Below are 20,577 nucleotides of genomic sequence, written 5' to 3'. Positions count from 1 at the left end.
AGTAAAGCCAAAACACCGGGCTGCTTGCCTTACAGAAAATCGTGCACAAAGGGGACGAGTGTATCCTGAAGGACAATAATGAGCGCAGCAAGTGGTATGTGACGGGTCCGGGAGGCGTGGACATGCTCGTCCCTTCTGTTGGTCTGATTATACCCCCTCCGAATCCTCTGGCTGTGGACCTCTCTTGCAAGTAAGTTGTTGAAGTTCCTAGTGGCCATAGCGTGAATGCAAGTGTGGAGAAATAGGGGGCAAATGCTTATACAAGAAATGTAGACCCACCCTTTTTCACTATAATCCCCTCCTTTGAAAAAAGCAGCCTCGGGAAGGTCCCCTTGCATTGTCATGTAACTTTATGTTGAAGATACTATAGTTTTTATTGGAAGGTAAAAAAGAATGTCTGACTGTATAGGGGGACTGGAGGAAGCCATTCTTTTAAAAAAATATTAAATATTTACTATATAAATATTAAGCAACCCACAACTGTCCAAGCAATGGGCCAAATGAGAAATCAAACGGCAAATCAAAATATGTCTCGAAACCAAAGAAAAAGCAAACACAATATTTCAAAATGTATGGGTTGCAGCAAAAGCGGATGTTAGAATGAAATTTATGTTATAAATGCTTGTATTAAGAAAGTTCAAATAAACAACATGACACCACTAGGAACTAGAAAAAGAAGAAACGTAGCTAGAATTTACTAGAGGAAGAAAAAAGAACAAAGAAAATCAGAAAGAAATAAAATAGAAATCAGAGTAAACAATAACAGAACATGGAAAGTAACCATTTTTTCCACAAAAAGAAACAAATTGGCAATGCTTTACATTAACTAAGAAAAAAAAAGAGAGAAGACTCAAAAACAAAAATGAGAAATGGAAGAGAAAATAGTACAGCATATAACCACAGAAATACATAGTGTGATAATAGATTAGTATAAACAATTATATGTTAACAATTCAGATAACTTAGAAAAAAAACACAGATAATCCCTAAAAATGCACAAGTTACCATGATTGAATCTCAGATCTTGAATCCAAAAAATAGGAAATCTTCTTAGACCAATAACAAGAATTCAAGTTCAATTAGAAATCAAAAATCTCCCAGCACAGAAAAGCCCAAGACCATATGGTTTCACTGGTGAATTCTACCAAACATTAAAAACTATATAATTAATGATGATCTTTATCAAAATCTTACAAGTAATGGAATAGAGGCAATACATTCAAAATCATTCCATGAGGCCATTACTACCCTGATACCAAAGCAGGATAAAAATGATACAAAAGCAAAAGAGTCTAATTTGTCCAATATAAGTATTGCTACTCCAACTTTATTTTGTGTGATAAACATTTCTCCACCCCTTCACTTTCAATCTGCAGGTGTTTTTAGGTCTAAAATGAATCTCTTGTAGGCCGCATATGGATGAGTCATTTTTTTTTTTATCCTTTTTGACACCCTATGTCTTTTGATTAGAGCATTTAGTCCATTTACATTCAAAGTAATTATTGATAGATCTGTATTTATTCCCACTGTGTTACTTTTGTTGTCATTGTTCCTGGAGATTTTCTTTGATCCTTTCTTGTCTTTGTCACTCTTGGTCTCTCCTTTGCACTCGAAGAGCCCCCTTTAACATTTCTTGCAGGGCTGGTTTAGTGGTCATGAACTCCTTTAGTTTTTGTTTGCCTGGGAAACTCTTTATGTCTCCTTCTATTCAGAATGTTAGCCTTGCTGGATAGAGTATGCTTGGCTGCAGATTTTTCCTATTCAGTATTTTGAATACATCATGCCACTCCCTTCTGGCTTGTCAAGTTTCTGTTGAGAAATCTCCAGCTAGCATTATGAGGTTTCCCTTGTAAGTGAAGGACTTCTTTTGTCTTGCTGCTTTTAAGATTTTTTAGCACTGGGTTTTGCAAATTTAATTACAATATGTCTTGGTGTTGGCCTGCTTTTATTGATTTTGATGGGAGTTCTCTGTGCCTCCTGGACCTGGATGTCTGTGAGGAAACATTCTTACCATGTATCTTGAAGCATTGTTTCAAAGTTCTTCTTCCCTTCTTAGACAATCAATAATTTTACAGGTAGCCACAAAAATAAAATGCCCTTCTTAGGAATACCTGCTCATCAACAAGCAAGTAGAGCATTCATTTTACAGATTGTCCACAGCAGATTCTTTTCCATATTTAAGTATGGAAATCTTCAACTGTACACAGAATAGGGAGAGTAGCATAATGAGCCCACACACTCACTCCCAGGCTGCAGTAGCCATCCACATTCCATCACTGGTTTCTCCCTGCCATCCTGCATGGTGTTACACCTCTGTAAATTAAAAAGTTGCTGACAAACAACACAGTAACAAGGAAATGTGTGTTTTGAGCAAAAGTGAATTATCTACACTGATGTGAATCATTGAGAATGAACTTTGGGGGAAGAAATTAGTCCAGACCCATTGAAATGATGAATGTCTGGAAAGTATACATTCACTGTATATGTTAACTATTACTCTGTTGGTTCTTGTTTTAGTTTTAACACAGTATGTGAGCACAGCAGGTTTCCTGTTTGGGTGGAAGTTTGAAAGCCGGGTTCCAGTGTATTTTCCCCTTGTGCCTTCCAGGATCGAACAATACTACGAAGCCATCTTGGCTCTGTGGAACCAGCTGTACATCAACATGAAGAGCCTCGTGTCCTGGCACTACTGCATGATCGACATCGAGAAAATTAGGGCCATGACTATTGCCAAGGTACATCCTGAGGACCACGCAGGCTGCCTGGAGGAGGCGCCAAGCTGCCCCCTGTGGTGCTCACTTCTGCCAGGCAGACCTTTTAGCAGGGCAGCTAATCTGTTCGTATCTCATCTGAAGATCAGCTCAGCCTGCCTGCAAGGCTCATCCCAAGTAGGATGGGAGGGATTTGCACACGGCTGGCTCTGGTACAAAAAGAAGTACTGACTGAAGTTACCTGACAAGCCAGAAGTACCCATGGAAAAGACACATGGTCCTGTACTATCCTGGATCCTATTGTCCTTTGATGCAGTGGAAAGCTAGGTCATAAACTATTAACTGGATATCACAGAAGTGAATGGTGGGACAGAATTCATGGCATAACACTCAAAGCAGTCCTTCCTCTAGATCAGTTGTTTTCAAGTTGTGGTCTGAAGAATCCCGGCTTAAGGGGTTCCACTAGGGATAACAGGGCCAGGAGAGAGGTACAGAATGAGTAAGTCTGGGATCCCCTTTGTCCCCCTTTTCTCTTTGCGGTCAGAGCAGCTTTGCTGTGATCTGCTTTAGATTTGCGACTTCTGAGTAATATTTCCTTTGAAGAATAAAATTCTGTAGGAAAAATAAATTGACAGCCCACTGCTGTGGTTCTGAGGAGCAATCTCGTAATTCTCCAGGACCTTTTATATCTTAACGGGTCTTTAACAAGGATTGCCTTAAGCCCCCTCTAGCATAGGGCGTTTCTGGGCACTCCCCTTGGTCACCCTGTGGGGGTAATCAAACACTCCTGCCTGGTTTACTTCCAGCTGAAAACCATGCGGCAGGAAGATTACATGAAGACAATATCTGACCTTGAGCTGCACTACCAAGAGTTCATCAGAAACAGCCAGGGCTCGGAGATGTTTGGAGATGATGACAAGCGGAAAATGCAGTCCCAGTTCACAGATGCCCAGAAGCACTACCAGACCCTGGTCATACAGCTCCCCGGCTACCCCCAGCACCAGACAGGTTTGGAGCGTCTATTCTCTTTGTTATCAACCACACACACAGCTTTAACAGAAAGTAGTTTGCACGAAACCGCACACACAGCTTTAACAGAAAATGGTTTCAGAATCAACTTTGAAAAATAACATATCAGAAGTCACTCATACACCAAATTTTCAGACTCAAATCAAAGAAGGAGCTGCAGTTTAGGCAGTACAGATGCTTTTTGAGGACAAGTACCCTTCTAGCTAGGAATTCTCTGACTTTTGTGGTCCTAACATATTTTTATAGTAACCACAACTGAAATCACTCATCATGGTTCCTGCCAAGATGTCAACCATAATAAAGTGATTGAAACCAACAGAGAACATGACAAGCAGGAAACATGGATGCTGATGGAACTCCAGAAGATTCGCAGGCAGATGGAACACTGTGAGGGCAGAATGAGCCTTAAGAACATCCTGCTAGCAGACCAAGGGTCTACACACCACATCACAGTGAAAATAAATGAACTGAAGGTAGGCGTCCGGTGATATTTTGTTCGATTCCGGGTATATTATTTATCTGCAAGCTAATTAGAAAACCCTCCTGGTTTAAATACTTATAGGCAAGGAGCACTGATTTTCAAGAAAACAGGCTTCTAGCAGGATTTCCTTTTTTCTTTCCCTTACTTCCAAATTTGTAGAAGGTTACCAGGCTGGGGATTAAAGCACCTTCATGTTGGTTTGTGGATTGTTGAATCAGACCCCAGTGTTTTTCCTTTGTGTCCACATAGTACTTTGTTCATTTTTAAAGTTTTCATAAACATTAATTTGGTTGCTGCCTGAAACCACCTATGATATGGGCTAAACAAGTAGATTTTTTTTTTTTTTTCAGTTTAGTTGTTTATTTTGAGAGAGACAGATAGAGCGTGAGTGAGTGGGGGAGAAGTGGAGAGAGAGAATCCCAAGCATCCTGTCAGTGCAAAGCCCGATGTGGGGCTCGAACTCACAAATTGTGAGATTATGACCAAGAGTTGGATGCTTAGCTGACTAAGTCACCCAGGTGCCCTGAATTATTTTTGTTTATAGACAGGAAACTGACATGAAGAGATTTGTTTGGTCGGGGGAGGTAAAACCTCAAAGCTGCAGAGAGAGCTGGGACTACGGCCCAAGTATAGTCAACTCCCAGCCCTGTGATCTTTCCTGCTCCGCCATGCCTGCGCACTGCATTGGGATATCTAAGATAATATATTCTGAGTAAGAGGGCCATGTTTACACAGTGCTGATAAGGCCTCCTCAAAGAAGGAAATGGAATGTCAACTCTATCTCTTGAGTCTTTTCCATTTAGTGGACTTCTTCAGGACAAAAATGATCATAAGAATCACACAGTTCAATCAAGAGCTTTTCTTCTTTTTTGACAGAGTGTGCAGAATGATTCCCAGGCAATCGCTGAAGTTCTCAACCAGCTTAAAGATATGCTCGCTAACTTCAGAGGTTCAGAAAAATACTGCTATTTACAGAATGAAGTATTTGGACTGTTTCAGAAACTGGAAAATATCAATGGCGTTACAGATGGCTACTTAAATAGGTAAACGCCCCTAACATTTATCACAGATGTTTTGCTTTTCTCAAGCTTTGTCAGACTTCATTTGCTCTGTATGCCTGACTTACTACAGTCTTGCCTTACAGTTTTTTCTGTTCATTGCAGACTTTTGAGATAGTAATTTTGAGATAGTACTTTTGTAGATACTGTGCTTTTGAGATAGTAATTTTGAGATGTTAATTCCACTGTTGTGAAACCTAACGTGTTTTACAGCTGAGATATATGCTGTAAGAGTCAGGACTTAGAATTCTTCTTCAATTAATGCAGAATGGCTGTCTGAAAGATGAGATAGGGGGGAAAGATGATATAGGAGTTTATGGCTCCTGCAGCTTAGAAATAGGCAAAATAAATTTTTATCGGCTTCTTTAATTAATAGTGGCAAGAGCCAAATGTTCAAAGGCTAATTACGTCACTGGCAATATTATTTGCCTCCTTTGCTCTTTACAGCTTATGCACAGTAAGAGCTCTACTCCAAGCTATCCTGCAGACAGAAGACATGTTAAAGGTTTACGAAGCCAGACTCACTGAAGAGGAAACCGTGTGCCTGGATCTGGATAAAGTGGAAGCTTACCGCTGCGGACTGAAGGTAACTGAAAGTTCTATTCAGTTTATAACCACTGTTATAAACAGTATTATGGGAAATCATGCAGGACTACTCAGTACCCAAATCCAAGGCTTCACTAAGTTTTCATGAGTTTGAGGATTACTGGATTTCACCAGCCACACATGGTTGATATCTGTCGTTATCTCTAGCACACTGCTTTCTAGAGCGTACTATTAGGAACTATGTGTGGATATAATTTGTGGTGAGATTTGTTTGAGGAATGCAGAGTTAAACATAATTGAACTGGTTTCTTCACTATAGGATTTTTCTTCTTTAATATATTCATATGTACTATAATTATTCAGGAATGGAATAGAGTATGGTATTTAGCATTTCTCAAACAAATATACACACTGAATCCTTTATTAAGGGGGTAGCTTAATAAGTAAGGAGCTATTTATTGACATAAATAATGGGAAATGTAATCAGCGAATATATTTTTCTGGCTTGATTATCACTTAAAGATACAAATATTCCAAGAGATTGATTTGTACTCTTTCTTTCTCTCATGACAGAAAATCAAAAATGACTTGAACTTGAAGAAGTCATTGTTGGCCACTATGAAGACAGAGCTCCAGAAAGCCCAGCAGATCCACTCCCAGACCTCACAACAATATCCACTTTATGACCTGGATCTGGGCAAGTTCAGTGACAAAGTCACACAGCTGACAGACCGCTGGCAAAAAATAGACAAACAGATAGACTACAGGTGTGCCAACTTCCTTCCCTACTTTCTTCCCATTTGGTTGTTCCAAGATAGCGTCACTTGAATTTGTCACTCTAAAAGCAGTGGTTTGATTTGCTGTGTAAGTTAGGCGTAAGAGGCGCTCTGTTCATGGACTGTCTGGAGTCAGCTTTGTCGCAAATGAGGGAAGCAGGTACCCAAGCTTGAACCAACCCATACCAGGTACTCTCCAGGCTCTTAGGGAAATAGTGGAAGCCATTGATCAGGCCCTTTTGGGCCCTATAAACTCTTGCTAGGATTGTTGGAAGGAGTAGATGTTTTGAGTGAGTGTTCTTTTGAAATTTAAGAAAATTAAATCTTCTACAAAAGAAATGCCTTCTTCCAAATGAGGGTTTAAAAAGTCTCTTCACTTTTGCAAGTAGTTCATTTACTAACAGTGCTTTTACCTTTATTGATAACTAATTCCTATGTCATACAATTTGCCCATTGAAAGTGTATAATCCAATGGATTTTATTATATTTAAAATTATGTAACCATCACCGCAATCTATGTCTAGAACATTTTCTTTATGCTAAAAAAAGAGCCCCGTACCCATTATCACTAATTTCCCATTACCTCCCAATCCTCCAGCCCTAAACAACCACCAATCTTTCCTCTGTCTCTGTAGATTTGTCTATTCCAGACATTTTGCATGAAGGGATCATATATCATGTGCTCCTTTGTGACTGTTTTTTCCACTCAGCATAATGTTTTCAGGGTTCATCCTTGGTGTAGCTTGTTTTAGTACTTCATTCCTTTTTATGACTGAATAATATTCTATCATATAGCTATACTTACTACATTTTATTTTATTTTATTTTATTTTATTTTATTTTTTTACTTTCATTCATTCATGATTTTTGGCTATCATGAAAAATGTCACTATGAAAATTCATGTATAACTTTTTGTAGGGAGGCATGTTTTCAATTCTCTTGAGCACACAGCAGGTGGAATGACTGGGTCATATGATAACTCTGTTAAATACTCTCAGGACCAGTAGCACTGCTTTTCTGATTTTATCATATCTATCTTCTGCAGATTATGGGACCTGGAGAAACAAATCAAGCAACTGAGGAATTACCGTGATAACTATCAGGCCTTCTGCAAGTGGCTCTATGATGCCAAACGCCGTCAGGATTCCTTAGAATCCATGAAGTTTGGTGATTCCAACACAGTCCTGCGATTTTTGAATGAGCAGAAGGTACAAGCCAGTTTGTCACTTCCTTAGATAACATTGAGGGTGCACTGTATTTTCCTCTAGTTTTCATAGCAGTGTCTAGGTTTGAAATGATATATTTTTTTAAAGACTGTTTTAAATGTTTATTTACTGAGAGAGAGTGAGAACGTGAGCAGGGAAGAGGCAGAGACAGAGAGGGAGAGAGAATCCCAAGCAGGCTTCATGCTGTCAGTGCAAAGACTGACATGAACCGTGAGATCATGACCTGAGCTGAAATCAACAATCGGATGTTTATCTGACTGAGTCACCCAATACCCTGAAGTGGTGTTTGATATTACTAGTCCATTTGGTGAATGCTTGCATAAGGCCCAGTGGAAAAACAGTTGAGATATTGAAAGGAAATCATCGTGGAAATCAATTGTAAAAGAAATAATGTAACATTGTAGTAAAGTATCTTTATAAATTGAGGTGATAGGATCAGAAAAGTGTACAGATTTGAAAGATTCCTCTTAGAGAGTAAGAAGTCGAAGATCTTGCTTACTCTCCTGAAGGAAAAACATGCTCATCTTCTAAGGCTGACCTGTGAGAATACGAGTTCACTGCACGTAGTCATAATCTGTGGAAAACCAGTTGTTCAGCAGTGAAATAGCATTTATTTAAAAACATTTATATACTTCAACGCTTATAAATATTTTACTTTTTGTCTAGAACTTGCACAATGAAATCTGTGGCAAGCGAGACAAATCAGAGGAAGTACAGAAAATCGCCGAACTTTGTGCAAATTCGATTAAGGTATGTTCGTTTCTCAAAGAATGTTGTCATCTCATCAAGAATAATGGTAAGTGCTTGCTTTGGCAGCACACCTACTAAAACTGGAGTGATACAGAGAATATTAGCATGGCTCTTGTGTAAAAATGACGTGCAAATTTGTGAAGTGTTCCATATTTTAAAAGTATATATTATTAACTGCATTATTTTCTGATTTACTCGAAAGAGTAAAAACTGCTTGAGGATAGCAATTGTGGCTTTTATATGTTCTCTCCTGAACATACCGTGAAAAGTTTGTTATCCATTTACTTGAGTTCATTTCACATTGGCAATATCAGTGAAGTGCCTGGTCTTCATTCTTTAGACTGGTAATATGGGTAAACATCTTCCTATAGCATATAAAGATGCACTCCTTGGTTTAATAATGTCATGTTAGTGACTTGGACACTATCAATGCCTTTGAGGTTGGTCATGAGAAACACAGCTTGATGATTCAGAACCATGAAATTGTAGCTGTCAGTGACTCTGTGAAGTTCATTGAGTATATTTGTCTTAAACCTTTTATTCTGTAGGATTATGAACTCCAGCTGGCATCATACACCTCAGGATTGGAAACCCTACTGAACATACCCATCAAGAGAACCCTGGTTCAGTCTCCCTCTGGGGTGATTCTGCAAGAGGTATGTACATCGTTACGTATTTCTTAGAGCCAGCCCCTCCTGCACCTCCACTGTCCCTGCCTTCTTCCTGTCTTCCCTGCAGACCCTGAATTCACCCCTTGTTATATAGGGTCTCCACTCCCAAAGGGTTTAATAGCAGGTTATGCTCCTTTAGTAGGAGTCATCAATACTGGAGTGATTTTAGGAGGCGGTTAGTGGAAGTCTGGATCTGTTGTTTATATAGTAGGATCTTGGTAGAAACTGCACTTAAATTCTGGGTTTAGTGAGGGAAGCTGTTAACAAGTAGAAGATGTCTAGTCGATTTTTAAAAGACAACTTCTTCCCAAAGATGACAGAGAACATCACCCATCAGATGGTTTAGGGGAAACACTCTAGAGGGATAAGGATAGGATACAATGTTGTTAGCCTTTTGTGGTGCTTCCAGATTTTGGAATTAGCACACATGAAGGAAGGGAGTTCACTCTTTATTTGTGTTAATTTTTAAGTGTTTATTTGTTTTTGAGAGAGAGTATGTGAGCAGGGGAGGGGCAGAGAGGGAGAGGGAGAGAGAATCCTAAGCAGGTTCCACACTGTCAGTGCAGAGACCAATGCAGGGCTCAAACTCCCAAACCATGAGATCGTGACCTGAGCTGAAATCAAGAATCAGACACTTAACCAACTGAGCCACCCAGGCACCCCAGGAATTCACTCTTAAATTATAATTTCACTATTTCATTGATTTAGGAAACAAAATTGGTCAGCTTGCATGGGACATTTTTTTAATGCAATAATTGTTTTTTTCTTTTTTTCTTTCACCCCTTTTTTGCAAGGCCGCAGATATGCATGCTCGATACATAGAACTACTTACAAGGTCTGGAGACTATTATAGGTTCTTAAGTGAGATGCTGAAGAGTTTGGAAGACCTGAAGGTAATTTACTTAATTTATTTCCTTGGAGCATTGGAAAAGAAAATGGAATAGAGCCTTATTATTACTGCCTCATTAGAACATGGATCTGGACATACTCCCTGGTATATACTCACTGTTGTAGAATTTGTTCAAAAGTCAGGGGTTAGTTCTGTGCTTCAGGACACTGCTCTGAATGGAGTTAGGTGATATTTACAAAATTCTAGCTGCTTTACCTTACCAAAAAAACCCCACTAATTTCATTTACTGTTTGGTCAAGGATTTTGCTTTTTTTGTTGGTGTGTGTTTTCTCTCTCTTTTTTTTTTATGTTTATTTATATTTGGGAGAGAGACACAGAGCATGAGTGGGGGAGGGGCAGAGAGAGAGACAGACAGACAGACAGACAGATAGAATCTGAAACAGGCTTCAGGCTCCCAGCTGTCAGCACAGAGCCCAATGCTAACTATGAGATCATGACCTGAGCCGAAGTCAGACGCTTAACCAACTGGGCCACCCAGGTGCCCCATGTGTTTTTTAAATTAAGGAAGAGAACATCCTGGACTGGCTGGATTTGGATTTTTTTTATCAACATACAGATTTGCTTTATCAAATTTTGATGTTTTTATCAACATTGAAAACATCTGATTGTTTACTCATCATTTCCAATACATGCATTGAGTTTGTATGGAAATTTAATACCTTGAAATAAAGGAAACGTAACTTATGAAATCTTAAGCTTTTGATCTTGGAAGAAATCACCTCATTTACACATGAGGCAGGGGAACCTCAAAGACGCTGTATTATTTGCTAAGATCATTCAGGCAGTTGATGGAAGAATTACGACGAGAATACAGATTTCGTGGGGTTTTGTCCAGTAGCTTTTGCTCTGTGTCACTCTTTCTATGTGTGCTTATGTGTGTGGTGTGCGTGTGCACATGTGCAGGTGTGGGAAGAGACGCGAGAACACACAATGGTCTGGGAGGGGGGAAAAGACTGTTTCTTTTTTTAGGACGTGAGAGGTTTTCCTTTCATCCTAATTTCTGATTTCACTTCCGCAGCTGAAAAACACCAAGATTGAAGTTTTGGAAGAGGAGCTCAGACTGGCCCGAGATGCCAACTCTGAAAACTGCAATAAGAACAAATTCCTGGACCAGAACCTGCAGAAGTACCAGGCAGAATGTTCCCAGTTCAAAGCCAAGCTTGTGAGCCTGGAGGAGCTGAAGAGGCAGGCAGAGCTGGACGGCAAGTCGGCCAAGCAAAACCTGGACAAGTGCTACGGCCAAATAAAAGAACTCAACGAGAAGATCACCAGGCTGACCTACGAGATCGAGGACGAGAAGCGAAGACGGAAGGCCGTGGAAGACAGGTTTGACCAACAGAAGAATGACTATGACCAGCTGCAGAAGGCAAGGCAGTGTGAAAAGGAGAGCCTTGGCTGGCAGAAAATGGAGTCTGAGAAAGCCATCAAAGAGAAGGAGTACGAGATAGAAAGGTTGAGGGTTCTGCTGCAGGAGGAGGGCGCCCGGAAGAGAGAATATGAAAGTGAGCTGGCAAAGGTAAGAAACCACTATAATGAGGAGATGAGTAATTTAAGGAACAAGTATGAAACAGAGATTAACATCACGAAGACCACCATCAAGGAGATATCCATGCAAAAAGAGGACGATTCCAAAAATCTCCGAAACCAGCTTGATAGGCTCTCGAGGGAAAATCGAGATCTGAAGGACGAGATCGTCAGGCTCAACGACAGCATTCTGCAGACCACCGAGCAGCGAAGGCGGGCCGAAGAAGATGCCCTGCAGCAAAAAGCCTGTGGCTCCGAGATGATGCAGAAGAAGCAGCATCTGGAGATGGAGCTTAAGCAGGTCATCCAGCAGCGCTCTGAGGACAATGCTCGGCACAAACAGTCCCTGGAAGAGGCTGCAAAGACCATTCAGGACAAAAACAAGGAGATTGAGAGACTCAAAGCTGAGTTTCAGGAGGAGGCCAAGCGCCGCTGGGAATATGAAAATGAACTGGCTAAGGTAAGGAACAATTACGACGAGGAAATCATCAGCTTAAAAAACCAGTTCGAGACTGAGATCAACATCACCAAGACCACCATCCACCAGCTCACCATGCAGAAGGAAGAGGACACCAGTGGCTACCGAGCCCAGATCGACAGCCTCACCAGAGAAAACCGCAGCCTATCCGAGGAAGTAAAGCGACTGAAGAGCACGTTAGCCCAGACCACCGAGAACCTCAGGAGGGTCGAAGAAGACGTCCAACAGCAAAAGGCCACGGGCTCGGAGGTGTCGCAGAGGAAACAGCAGCTGGAGATTGAGCTGAGGCAGGTCACTCAGATGCGGACGGAAGAGAGCCTGAGATACAAGCAGTCGCTCGATGATGCCGCCAAGACCATCCAGGATAAAAACAAGGAGATCGAGAGGTTAAAACAACTGATAGAAACGGAAACCAGTGAACGGAAACGCCTGGAAGAAGAGAACGCTAAATTACAGAGGGCCCAGTATGATCTGCAGAAAGCAAATAATAGTGCGACGGAGACGATAAGCAAGCTGAAAGTTCAGGAGCAAGAGCTCACGCGCCTGAGGATCGACTACGAGCGGGTGTCCCAGGAGAGGGCTGTGAAGGACCAGGACATCGCGAGATTCCAGAGTTCTCTGAAGGGCCTGCAGCTGCAGAAGCAGAAGGTGGAGGAGGAGCTGAATCGGCTGAGGAGGACCGCCTCGGAAGACTCCTTGCAGAGGAAGAAGCTGGAGGAGGAGCTGGAAGGCATGAGGAGGTCTCTGAAGGAGCAGGCGCTAAAAATCACCAGCCTGACCCAGCAGCTGGAGCAAGCATCCATCGTTAAGAAACGGAGCGAGGACGACCTCCGGCAGCAGAGGGACGTGTTGGACGGCCACCTGAGGGACAAGCAGAGGACCCAGGAAGAGCTGAGAAGGCTCTCCGTGGAGGTCGAGGCCCTGAGACGCCAGTTGCTGCAGGAACAAGAGAATGTCAAACAGGCTCACCTGAGGAACGAGCATTTCCAGAAGGCGATAGAGGATAAAAGCAGGAGCTTGAATGAAAGCAAGATAGAAATCGAGAGGCTGCAGTCTCTCACGGAGAACCTGACCAAGGAGCACTTGATGTTGGAGGAGGAGCTTCGGAACCTGAGGCTGGAATACGACGACCTCAGGAGGAGCCGGAGCGAGGCGGATAGCGATAGAAATGCAACCATCTCTGAACTCAGGAGCCAGCTGCAGATCAGCAACAACCGGACCCTGGAACTGCAGGGGCTGATTAATGATTTACAGAGAGAGAGGGAAAATTTGAGACAGGAAATTGAGAAATTCCAAAAGCAGGCTTTAGAGGTATTCACAAATATTTGATCACAGCTTCCCTGTCCTTCAAATAATTCCCTCCATTTTCATCTCATCTCAGCTGTGCTCCTGCTAACTGGGATGGCTGCTTACAGAAAGTCTAACTTTTCTCCTTATTGCTGTACTACTAGCTGTCATAACCCAGGCCACTGCTTGAAAGCAATTTGCCCTCTTTGCCCTTCTGTCCTGTTCCCGCATCAATACCAATCTGTGTGTCACCTCTGTTTGGCCGTGCTTTCCAAACTTTAGCACACCATCAGGTTTAACACCTGAGAGCTTGTCCTCTGACTATTCCAGTCTGTTTTCTACAAGATAGCTCTTACTTAGCGAGCTATGACCTGCATTTTTTTCGTTCAAATTTTCCTAAATAAAAGCCATGGTAAAGGTATTGTCTATGCAATTTTGAAATCACTTTTTCTTGCTTGCTTACATGGCTTTTCTGCATGCATGATCTGTTCTCTTTTGATCACGACCCTGATGTGTTTGTTTTTGCTAGGCTTTTCTTTTAACCCCTAGTTTAAAAATACCTTCTTTAAGTTCTAATACGTTTGACTTCTATAGACAATATTTGTGTGGGGCTGGGTGTAGGGTGTGTATATGCCCATAGATTTATTTTGTTTTATTAAACATGTTAGTATAGCTGTAAGAGGGGAGATGTAGGTATAGCAGGTGTGATAACCTGGGACAAAATTCCCCATATTTTTTCAAACCATTATTTCTGTTAAGAGTAAGACTGGTATATAACTTCTCCTAGTTCCTTCTAAAAAAAAAAAAGTAAGTATGATGCCATTTATCAAAGTGGCAACATACCTCTACAGAATTTTTTTTTCATAATTTATAAGATAACAAAATAGCAGTATATCCAGGGAAAATAGAGGAAGTTCAAACTAAGTTTTATTTTTTAAGTGTAGGAAAAGAGGAATTATAACCCTATGATACGATCAAAACGTTATTTCTTCCCATTTCTTTCTTTTTAAATTCTAGGCATCTAATCGGATTCAGGAATCAAAGAACCAGTGCACTCAGGTGGTGCAGGAAAGAGAGAGCCTTCTAGTGAAAATCAAAGTTCTGGAACAAGACAAGAGCAGGCTGCAGAGGCTGGAGGATGAGCTCACTCGCGCGAAAGCAACGCTGGATGCGGAAAGCAGGGTGAAACAACGCCTCGAGTGTGAGAAACAGCAAATCCAGAATGACCTCAATCAGTGGAAAACCCAGTACTCCCGCAAGGAAGAGACGATTAGGAAGATCGAGTCGGAAAGAGAGAAGAGTGAGAGAGAGAAGAACAGCCTTAGGAGTGAGATCGAAAGACTCCAGGCAGAGATCAAGAGGATTGAGGAGCGGTACAGGCGCAAGTTGGAGGACTCCACCAGGGAGACGCAGTCACAGCTGGAAACAGAGCGCTCCCGACTTCAGAGGGAAATCGACAAACTCAAGCAGCGCCCCTATGGGTCCCATCGGGAGACCCAGACAGAATACGAGTGGACGGTTGACTCCTCAAAGCTGGTGTTCGATGGACTGAGGAAGAAGGTAACGGCCATGCAGCTCTATGAGTGCCAGCTAATTGACAAAACAACCTTGGACAAACTGCTGAAGGGGAAAAAGTCCGTGGAAGAAGTTGCTTCTGAAATCCAGCCTTTCCTTCGGGGTGCAGGGGCTATCGCTGGAGCATCTGCTTCCCCTAAGGAAAAGTACTCTCTGGTAGAGGCCAAAAGAAAGAAATTAATCACCCCGGAATCCACAGTCATGCTCCTGGAAGCCCAGGCAGCTACAGGCGGTATAATTGATCCCCATAGGAATGAGAAGCTGACCGTTGACAACGCGATCGCTCGGGACCTCATTGACTTTGATGACCGTCAACAGATATACACAGCAGAGAAAGCTATCACTGGTTTCGATGATCCGTTTTCAGGCAAGACCGTATCTGTTTCCGAAGCCATCAAGAAAAATCTGATTGATAGAGAAACCGGAATGCGCCTGCTGGAAGCCCAGATTGCTTCAGGGGGTGTGGTGGACCCCGTGAATAGCGTCTTTTTGCCGAAAGACGTAGCCTTGGCCCGTGGGCTGATTGACAGGGATTTGTATCGGTCCCTGAATGATCCCCGAGATAGTCAGAAGAACTTTGTGGATCCAGTCACCAAAAAGAAGGTCAGTTACATGCAGCTGAGAGAACGGTGCAGGATCGAACCACACACTGGTCTGCTCCTGTTGTCAGTGCAGAAGAGAAGTATGTCCTTCCAAGGAATCAGACAACAGGTGACCGTCTCTGAGCTGGTGGATTCTGGTATATTGAGACCATCCACTGTAAATGAACTGGAATCAGGTCAGATTTCTTATGATGAGGTTGGCGAAAGAATTAAAGACTTCCTTCAGGGTTCAAGTTGCATAGCGGGCATATACAATGAGACCACGAAACAGAAGCTTGGCATTTATGAGGCCATGAAAATTGGCTTGGTCCGACCTGGTACTGCCCTGGAGTTGCTGGAAGCCCAAGCAGCTACTGGCTTTATAGTGGATCCTGTTAGCAACTTGAGGCTACCGGTGGAAGAAGCCTACAAAAGAGGCCTGGTGGGTATTGAGTTCAAAGAGAAGCTCCTGTCTGCAGAACGAGCTGTCACCGGGTATAATGATCCTGAAACGGGAAACATCATCTCTTTGTTCCAAGCCATGAACAAGGAACTCATTGAAAAGGGCCATGGCATTCGTTTATTGGAAGCCCAGATTGCAACCGGGGGGATCATCGACCCGAAGGAGAGCCATCGCCTGCCAGTTGACATGGCGTACAAGAGGGGCTACTTTAATGAGGAGCTCAGTGAGATTCTCTCTGATCCAAGTGACGATACAAAAGGATTCTTTGACCCCAACACAGAAGAAAATCTTACCTATCTTCAGCTAAAAGAAAGATGCATCAAGGATGAAGAAACAGGGCTCTGTCTTCTGCCCCTGAAAGAAAAGAAGAAAGAGGTGCAGACATCACAAAAGAATACCCTCAGGAAGCGCAGAGTGGTCATCGTTGACCCAGAGACCAACAAGGAGATGTCTGTTCAGGAGGCCTACAAGAAGGGCCTTATAGATTATGAAACCTTCAGAGAACTGTGTGAGCAGGAGTGCGAGTGGGAAGAAATAACCATCACTGGATCTGACGGCTCCACCAGGGTGGTCCTGGTAGACAGGAAGACAGGCAGTCAGTATGATATTCAAGAGGCTATTGACAAGGGCCTCATTGACAGGAAGTTCTTTGATCAGTACCGATCTGGCAGCCTCAGCCTCACTCAGTTTGCTGATATGATCTCCTTGAAAAATGGCGTGGGCAACAGCAGCGGCATAGGTGGTGGCATCAGTGACGATGTTTTCAGCAACAGCCGACATGAGTCAGTAAGTAAGATTTCTACCATATCCAGTGTCAGGAACATAACCATCAGGAGCAGCTCTCTGTCTGACCCCCTGGAAGAATCAAGCCCCATTGCAGCCATCTTTGACACAGAAAACCTAGAGAAGATCTCCATTACAGAGGGAATAGAGCGGGGCATTGTCGATAGCATCACTGGTCAGAGGCTTCTGGAAGCTCAGGCTTGCACGGGTGGCATCATCCACCCAACCAGTGGTCAGAAGCTCTCACTTCAGGATGCAGTCTCCCAGGGCCTGATTGACCAAGATATGGCCACCAGGCTGAAGCCCGCTCAGAAAGCCTTCATTGGCTTCGAAGGTGTGAAGGGAAAGAAGAAGATGTCAGCAGCAGAGGCGGTAAAAGAAAAATGGCTCCCCTATGAGGCAGGTCAGCGCTTTCTAGAGTTCCAATACCTCACTGGAGGCCTTGTTGACCCAGAAGTGCATGGGAGGATAAGCACGGAAGAAGCCATCAGGAAAGGATTCATCGACGGCCGAGCAGCTCAGAGGCTGCAAGACACCAGCAGCTATGCCAAAATCCTGACCTGCCCCAAAACCAAATTAAAAATATCCTATAAGGATGCCATGAATCGCTCCATGGTGGAAGATATCACTGGCCTACGCCTTCTGGAGGCCGCCTCTGTTTCTTCCAAGGGCTTGCCTAGCCCTTACAACATGTCTTCTGCCCCAGGCTCCCGCTCTGGCTCCCGCTCTGGCTCCCGCTCCGGCTCCCGCTCCGGCTCTCGCTCTGGTTCCCGAAGTGGGTCCCGGAGAGGAAGCTTTGATGCAACAGGGAATTCTTCCTACTCTTACTCCTACTCCTTTAGCAGTAGCTCTATTGGGCACTAGTAATCAGTTAGTTGCTACTTCCTTGGCTTTACTTATGTGAATTTTCACTTTACTAAATACTAACAAAAGAAAACCTAGTGCTTGCAGTATAGTGATAGAGTTTCAATGATTAAGAAGATATAACCTTGGTTGAAATCAAATACTGTTCTGGCTTTTTATCTTCTCAGCTCATCTAACATATCTAATACACTGGATGTAGTGTGTCTGAAATGGTAATCAGTTGTAAGGATAGCACAAATTGAATCTAGAGTTCGTTCCTTCTGTGTTTAGTTTTTTTGATTGGTTCTTGTACTTCTTTTGGCCTATAATACAGATTTCTGTTCTTGGAGATGAAATTAAGTTGATCATTGATATTCTAGACTTCAGTCTGTTTTTCATCTAAATATTTCCATTTTCTGTATTAGGAGAAAATTACCCATCCCATTCTCCCCAGAATACTCCGCCCCAAACCCAAACATTTTGGAATGAGTCTCCTTTAGTTTTAGATTGTGGATCGTGTAACCTATATACTCTTCAATGCACTTGTTTGGTTCGGCATTAATTTGACTATATGTGCGTGATAGCAGCAATCTTTGCTTTTCTTTGGTCAAAGTTTTCTGTTTATTTTGCTTGTCATTTACTATGTACTTTAAAAAGGTGTCTTTATGAAGTTTGCGATTCTGGCAATAAACTTTTAGACTTTTGAAGTTTCTGTGTTTTGATTTTATATGTTTATACATACGAGGCATTTATCAGCATCTTTCTGTTAATATGTCTAAAACCTTCTGTTTACTAAGTGCCTATTAAGGATGACCATTAAAAAAAAAACTATCTTAGTTCTGAATTCTTGTTAGAAGTTGGTCTTTTGTAGTTTTTTTCAACATTCTCAAGTGCCTGTTATGTACCAGGCAGAGCTCTTGGAAAGAAGCCCATGTAAAGAGGCCAGGCCACATGTCAATACCCAGTTCTTGTTTATCCTGGACAGTGAATTCTAAGTAGCATGGGCAAAAGTCACCATAATACCATTAGAAAAAAAATGAAGTGCTTAAGATTCTATTTTGGGTATTCTCAAAATATATGGTGCTTCATTTTGTCCCCTCAGACGTATGAGTTGTCCTTGAATCTATAAAAATGAGTCCTGAAGGGTTTTTGGCTCTCTGTTGAAGGACAATGAGATAAAACCTATTCTTTGTATCAAAGAGAAACTTTTGAAATTCAAACACTTGTTATTAAATCAATATGACCTTACTGAATACCTATTATGTCTAGTATTAGGCTAGATACTATGAGGATTCAATACACTGATATTCAGTACATACGACTTCAAGACATTTGCAGTCTGGATGGGGACAGAAGACACCTATAAAGCAATCAGTGGAAGAACTTTCATATATCAGCAATATGTATTAATATAATCAAGTACAGTACAGATTAGAAAATAGGAAAACAAATGAAATGTTAATTGTGAAGAGCAAAAAAGATCATATTTAAGATAATACTTAAATTGTTGGGGCTTTTGATACTTCGGATGATAACAGCATTCCTTCCTTCCTTGTCTCACCTCCTTCTCCTTGCTCCCCTCCCAATCTGGAAGACTTGAAATTAATTTTTTTTAATTTTTAAAAAATATTTATTTATTATTGAGAGACCGAGAGAGACAGAACATGAGTAGGGGAGGGGCAGAGAGAGGGGGAGACACAGAATCCAAAGCAGGCTCCAGGCTGTGAGCTGTCAGCACAGAGTCCGATGCAGGGCTTGAACTCACAAACCGCAAGATCATGACCTGAGCTGAAGTTGGGTGCTTAACCGACTGAGCCACCCAGGCACCCTGAAATTAATTTCATTCACTAATAATTGACTTCTGTGTGCTACACATTGTGCCCAAAGCCATGGATCCCCTGGTATTAACACATTGTAATATAAAAGGAAGAGAAAAATAAGTGGTAAATGCTGTGTTGGGTGAAGTGAAGAAGGATCTTCATGCTAGAGCTAGGAGACTGTATCAGTCAGCTTGGGCTGCCGTAACAGAATGCCATAGACTATGTGACTTAAATTAATTTTCTCAGTTCTAGAGGCTAGAAGTCCAAGATCAAGGTGTCCTTAGATTGGTTTCTGGTGGGAGCTCTCTTTCTGAATGGTAGGCAGTAAGGAGTGGGGCGGGGGAAGCCCTGGTGTGTCTTCCTTGTCTTAGAAAGACTTGAGTTTTATCACATTAGAGTCTCTTCTTTATGACTTCATTTAACCTTCATTACCTTCTTACAGTCCATAACTCCCAATAAGTCACATTGGAGGTTAGGGCTCCAGGATATGAATGGGGGGGTGATGGTGGTGGTGAGGACAACACACAATTCAGCCTATCATAGAGGTCTAATCCAGAACGGGACAGGAGATCTCTAGAAAAAATGGTGATTAAACAGATGAATAAGTATCCATGTAAAGCAGTTCTTATGGTTGAAAGAGTATACCTCTAAGCTGTTGCTGAAAGTTGTTATTAAGCTCTGAAATGAGATAGGCTGTGTCCTAGAGACAGGACTTGCTTGGCCTTGGATAAGTTTTGATTTGGCTCATTTATAGTGAGCCTCCACAGAAAAGGGGCGTATATATACAACTTTTCAATGACAGTCATTTCACATTCAAAAATAGTCTCACGTTTTCTAGGCTAGTTGAGCTAAACATATAAATGCTGATAAAGGTAGGTATGCTGTGGACAAAGTATGAATAAACTGGAATTCATCCCTTCATATCTGCTTGCAGCTCTTGGCCTATTTCTGTATTTTTGGGTACTGCTTATTTATACTCAAAACTTTTTTTGTTGTTGTTGAGAGAATTGTACTATCTGAAATAGCTATTCTGTCCACAGTTTCTCCATCTGATAGAAGTAAGT

The 20,577-nt window shown here is 42.0% G+C and overlaps 1 protein-coding gene and 1 non-coding gene across 3 annotated transcripts in view; both read left to right on the top strand.

The window, feature by feature from the left end:
- Positions 1 to 18,400, top strand: part of LOC102950216 (desmoplakin) — a 47,341-nt gene extending 28,941 nt beyond the window's left edge. Inside the window, exons 12-24 of one of the 2 annotated variants that reach the window (XM_042985764.1) lie at positions 36 to 190; positions 2,609 to 2,735; positions 3,518 to 3,719; positions 3,987 to 4,213; positions 5,098 to 5,264; positions 5,727 to 5,865; positions 6,399 to 6,592; positions 7,648 to 7,810; positions 8,495 to 8,578; positions 9,127 to 9,234; positions 10,044 to 10,142; positions 11,178 to 13,472; positions 14,466 to 18,400. In XM_042985764.1, the coding sequence (XP_042841698.1) occupies positions 36 to 190; positions 2,609 to 2,735; positions 3,518 to 3,719; positions 3,987 to 4,213; positions 5,098 to 5,264; positions 5,727 to 5,865; positions 6,399 to 6,592; positions 7,648 to 7,810; positions 8,495 to 8,578; positions 9,127 to 9,234; positions 10,044 to 10,142; positions 11,178 to 13,472; positions 14,466 to 17,714 (7,209 nt within the window). In that variant the 3' untranslated portion in view covers positions 17,715 to 18,400. The remainder of the gene's footprint in view (positions 1 to 35; positions 191 to 2,608; positions 2,736 to 3,517; positions 3,720 to 3,986; positions 4,214 to 5,097; positions 5,265 to 5,726; positions 5,866 to 6,398; positions 6,593 to 7,647; positions 7,811 to 8,494; positions 8,579 to 9,126; positions 9,235 to 10,043; positions 10,143 to 11,177; positions 13,473 to 14,465) is intronic. The other variant, XM_042985765.1, reaches the window with a different exon arrangement.
- LOC122238902 lies at positions 8,629 to 8,735 on the top strand. The gene has a single exon (XR_006218051.1). It is a non-coding gene; the product is annotated as a U6 spliceosomal RNA (small nuclear RNA).
- Positions 18,401 to 20,577: the final 2,177 nt, after the last annotated feature.

Source organism: Panthera tigris, chromosome B2 (genome assembly GCF_018350195.1).
Source record: "Panthera tigris isolate Pti1 chromosome B2, P.tigris_Pti1_mat1.1, whole genome shotgun sequence".
NCBI classification, from domain to species: Eukaryota; Metazoa; Chordata; class Mammalia; order Carnivora; family Felidae; genus Panthera; species Panthera tigris.
Note: the sequence above shows the minus strand (reverse complement) of the source record. Positions and strands in the feature narration are given on the sequence as shown.